Raw genomic sequence first — 5,027 nt, 5'->3', positions numbered from 1 at the left:
TGCACTGGGGGGGGGGGGAGACGGAGACAGAGAAACAGAAAGCAAGAAATAACGCCCCCGGTGGGGGGGGATGGCCACGCCTCAATCCCTTCTCCAGTCTCCTCTGGGATCTTGGGCATGCACGCACACGCGCCTGGCGTGAGTCTCAAGGCAGTAGGTCTGGGACTCGAGCCATGGTCAACTATGTGAGAGGTCAGCAATGTAACCGTTCCGCCACCTGCTGGTCCCCACATGAAATTTTTTAAAAAATTGTTTTCTTTCACTTTAATTTGACCAGAGAGGGACAGAGTGAGAGCAAGAGAGAGAAAGCTAGCCACCAGTTCCAGGACTTGAACCTTGGTCGGCCAAGTGTGAGTCCAGTGCCCTTAACCACTGCGCCACCTGCCACCCCCTCCACATGAAGATCTTTAAACTCTGAGCAAGCAGGTGGCGTGGAGGTTAAGCTGCTGGATCTCCCATGGCCAGCTCTGCTGTGAGTCCCAGACCCAGCGACTTGAAAATCACACCCAGCTTGTGCGCGTGCCTAAAAGCCCAAGAGAAGAGTGGCGGAGGGACGGCAGTGTGGCCATCCCCCGGGGGTGCTTTCTTACTTTCCCTCTTTCCATAGCAAACGAAGCTAAACTGAAACCAACCCCACCCCCACCGGGTCCGTCTGGTCCATGGCCGGCTCCACACCCGGGGCAGCTGCTGGGGGCAGGGACTCAGGGCTGCCCTGCGAGAGCCATTTTCTCGCTGTCTACAATGGGCCTGGCCTCAATACCGGTGAGAGCAGGTGCCCGGGAAAGTGGGTCTGCAGAGAAGCAGCCGGGCAGCGTGGCAGGGAGAAGGCGGTGGACAGAGGCAGGGGTGCAGGAGCCCCGTCCGGAGGAGGAGGGCCGAGCAGGGTTTGCTGGGCAGCTGGGCGGGGACAGGGCGTCCTGCCTGGGGGCACGGAACAGCCTCAGCCAAGGTGTGGTGGCCGCTAGCCGAGGCAGAGAGGAGACGGGGCAGCAGGGGGCAGCAGACAGCGGAGAGTGGGACAGAGGCCAAAGGGCCACGTGCCCCTATGGGTCAGGCAGGAGTCTGGGGCAGGGAGGGCTCTGCCATATCGAAGCTACCACAGGATGATCTGGTGAGGGGCAGGGGACACAGTCCGAAGGCCAGCTCTGGGAGGCAGGAGCTGGAGGCTGGGGTACCGGGCATCTCGGGGCCTCTGACTCACCTCTGTCTTCTTAAATCGCGCCCGGAGAGTCTTCATGGCCGGCCCCTGGTGTTTCCCCTCTCCTTGGGCACCTGGAGAAGGCAGAGGTGGGGAGGTGAGGCGGGGAGGTGAGGCGAGGGACCCCCGTGTTCATCCTCCCACCTCCACTCAGCTGCCCCCCTGCTTCTTAGGGTCCTTAGCACCTCCACCCAGGCTTCACTGTCACCTACGCATCTGCCAGCCACACAGCCCTCGCTACCTGCTCAGCACCCACCAGCCACGTACCCGTCCACCTCCCCGCCTTGCCAGCCACTCGGCCCCCTCTGCCCCGCCTACTCACCTACCCACTCTGCCATCCACCCGCCATCCCGCCACCCGGAAGTCCTCCAGCAGTCCGTGGCCCCCACGCACCCGCTTTCCCTCCTGCTGCTCACAGAGGGTTCAGTCACACCCAACGCAGGTGTAAGAAGACACCCAGGAGACGGTGGCCTGGGAGAGGGAAATGCCCCCTGAACGTCAGGAGAGGCGACGGTGAGTGAGGAGGCCCAGGTAGCAGGGCAGAGGTCCGACCTGGAGCAGGGCGAAGGCTTTTTTTGCAGGTGTGCGTGTGTGTGCTGGGTGCCCGGGAGCTCCTCAGCATGGCTGGGACCCAGCGCCAACATCTCGTCTCCCACAGCCCTCCAGGGAGCCTCCCCCAGGCCTCCCTCCCTTTCCTCTCCTACCTCCTGCAGCTCCAGAGCCCGGAGCGAGCACCAGCCGCCGTGCCCACTGCGGGCTCCGGTTACCCTCGCCCAGCTGGGACACAGGCTCACACCAGCAGCTCCCAGCGCTCGGCTGTGACACCTGATCAGCTCTGAGTGGCCGCCCCAGGGGGCTGGGGCAGGGCTGAGGGAGGAGGTGAGCTGCCCAGCTGCCAGCTGGCCGGCGGGCCCTGGCAGGAAGACCACCTCTTCCCTATCACCCCTGGACTGATTTCAGGCTCTGGAACAAGCCACCCATGGTCTTCCACCCCTGTAGCCTTCATAGGTGCTGTTCCCCCTCCTGGGAACACCCTTTCTATAACCCGTGTCACCCCCAACCAGTGGCTTCACGCCATCTCTTCCCACTTCCTCTTCAGCTCTTCACTGCAGCACCACTCCTCCAGGAAGCCTTCCTAGATCCGCCCAGACTGGGTCGAGCGCCCCTGTGAGCTCGCTCATGGCCCCGTGTGGCCCACACTGCACCCCAGCCTCCTGTCACATCTTCTTGCCCACACACTCGTGTCCATCGACAGCCCTCATCCCTCCCACCCCAGCACCTCCGCAGCACGCAGTAGGTGCTCCCCGCGCGCTTCCCCTCTGAGAATGACCTTGATTGAGCATTTCTCTGTTTTTCCTAGGACCCTGCAGTCGGGCCCGTCCTGAGGAATACAGAGCCCCACCAGCCAAGGCACCCACAGGGAAGAGTGGTATTCTAAGTGTCACTTATTAACCTGTGGAGGGCGGAGAGGGCACCCATAGCTCGTGCCCCCCGGTTCAGAAGTGTGTGAGAGGGGCCAGCATGAGGTGTGGTGGTTAAGGTGCTGGAATTCCCACATGGCCGACTGTGGTTCAAGTCCTGGACCTGGTGGCTTGCTTTCTCTTTCTCTGGTCAGACTCATGTGAAATAATAATAATAAGTAAATAAAATAAATAATGCTTTTTTTTTTTAATATATGGGGCATGTGAGCTCTCCAGAAAGAGAGAGACAGAGAAATAGAAAGGGAGAAATCACCCCCCGGGGGGATGGCCACGCTGCAATCCCTTCTCCTCCATTCTCCTCTCAGGATCTTGGGCACGCACGCACCCGCGCCCGGCGTGAGTTTAAGCCATCAGGTCCAGGACTCGAACCATGGTCAAATACATGGGAGTTCAGCGACATAGCCATTACACTAACTGCTGGTCCCAATAATGCTTTAAAAAAAGTGTCCGAGAACTCTCAAGTAGGCAGCACCCCCAGCTTCCCTCCGGGGTCACCAGATTGCCCCTTCCCATGACCCGCGAGAGTGTAAATCCTTGAACAAGCATCTCTTTGCCAGCAATTAACATGGCACTCGCGGCGTCAGGCTGCGGCGCATGCGCCTTGGAGGGTGCGTCGCTAGGAACGCGGCCCCCTCCTTCCGCCCCGTCCCGCCCCGCTTCCGGCGGAAGCGGCCTCAACAAGGGAAACTTTATTGTTCCTGTCGGGCGGCGAGGATGTCGGTGAACTACGCGGCGGGCTTGTCGCCGTACGCGGACAAGGGCAAGTGCGGCCTCCCCGAGGTGAGCGCGGCCGGGGCGCTCGAGGGCCGCCCCCAGGGACGGGCTGGGCGGCGCAGCGGCGGCGGGGCGCCGTGGGACCGGCAGGGGACACTGAGGCCAGACAATGGGAGGGGCTTCCCCGCGAGCAGGGCGGGAAGTGACGCCCAGAATTCGGGGTGGGGGCTGGAGGGAGGGAGGACCTGGAGGGCTGGGGGTCCAGGCGGGAGGGGCGGCAGGGGCGAAGGCAGGGGGGTGGCGCTTGGTCCCGAGGGTGACGCTGCAGCGTGGAGCCGGGGGGACAGGACAGTGCGAGGTGCGGGGCCGGCCGGCCCCTCCCTACACTGTGGCACCTCGCGGAGTCCCCTCCTTTTGGGTCTTCATCGCCCTCCGGTGAACGGGGTGGAGCGCCCCCATCCCGGAGGGGTCCCCCTGCGCCCTGCCCCTGCGAGTGACAGAAAGCCATCCTTGCCCCGCCTGCTGGCCCCGGTATTTTGGATTAATTGAGCACCTACTGTGGGCCGGGCACCTTGCAGGTGCTGGGGCCAGGGCAGGGAGTGAGATAGTGTGGAACAATGGAAGCCAGGCAGCAGGGGAGGTGGCAGCGAGGTGACACTAGAGCCCAGCCCTCGAGGAGGTACGGGAGGATGCCGTGCGGGCACCGTGCGGGCGCCGGGGGGAGAGCATTCCCGGCAGGGCGCAGCTGTGCAAAGGCCCTGAGGCAGGACCGGGCTTGGCGTGTGGGAGGGACAGAGAGGAGGCCGTGTGGCCACAGCACAGTGAGGGGGGTTGGGGACAGGGCAATGGCGCAGGCCTGGTGGGCTGCAGGGAGGACGTGGGCTTTGACTCCCAGGGAGGTGGGAGCCCTGGAGGGACATCAGCTCCAGTTCCAGGTGCCTTGTCCAGTCCAGTGTCCACCCAGGTGCGGCAGGGACAGCTTGGGGCCGTGCCCCTCTGGGGACTTATTCCACCCTCCCTTCTGCTCTCCCCCAGATCTTCGACCCGCCGGAGGAGCTGGAGCAGAAGGTGAGGGAGCTGGCCAGGCTGGTCTGGCAGTCCTCCAGGGTGGTCTTCCACACAGGCGCGGGCATCAGCACCGCCTCCGGCATTCCCGACTTCAGGTCAGTGGGCAGAGGGGAGGTCCAGGCAGGGTCCGCCGCACCCCCAGGGGCTTCCCCGCTGTCGGCAGGTGCTCTCCTGGCTGCATTCTGGGTTACTGCGGACAGGGAAGACCTCCCCCTTCCTTCCCAACTCATCCTTTTAAGTCCCGTCACATCCCATTGGCCATCGTGTGGTCACCTGATCAAACCTGGCTGCAAGGGATGCTGGGAAGTGTAGTCTTTACTGTGCCTGGCTGGACCTCCGGGGCCACAGCGAGAACTGGCATTGGGGTTGTGGGCTGTCAGCTCCACACTCCCTCCGGCTGTTTCTCCAGGACCCGGGCTCAGGCTAGCCGCTGAGCCTCCCGGCCTGTGCCCTCCCCTGTAGGTGGGCTCAGACCGACGCAGTTTAACCTCCCCCCTGCCCCCAGCAGCCTGTGCTGGACAAGAGGCTTTTGGAGGAGCAGGGGCGGTCCATTGGACCGGTCGTGC

General features: G+C 63.3%; 1 protein-coding gene across 1 annotated transcript in view; it reads left to right on the top strand.

The window, feature by feature from the left end:
* The first annotated feature begins 3,326 nt into the window (after positions 1–3,326).
* Positions 3,327–5,027, top strand: part of SIRT6 (sirtuin 6) — a 7,614-nt gene continuing 5,913 nt past the window's right edge. The window contains exons 1-2 of the mRNA XM_014585517.2: positions 3,327–3,459; positions 4,429–4,556. Coding sequence (XP_014441003.1) covers positions 3,394–3,459; positions 4,429–4,556 — 194 coding nt within the window. The 5' untranslated portion in view covers positions 3,327–3,393. The remainder of the gene's footprint in view (positions 3,460–4,428; positions 4,557–5,027) is intronic.

Source organism: Tupaia chinensis, unplaced genomic scaffold (assembly GCF_000334495.1).
Source record: "Tupaia chinensis unplaced genomic scaffold, TupChi_1.0 Scaffold149964_2, whole genome shotgun sequence".
Lineage (NCBI taxonomy): Eukaryota > Metazoa > Chordata > Mammalia > Scandentia > Tupaiidae > Tupaia > Tupaia belangeri.
The sequence above is the reverse complement of the archived record's forward strand: the minus strand, read 5'-3'. Positions and strand labels throughout refer to the sequence as shown.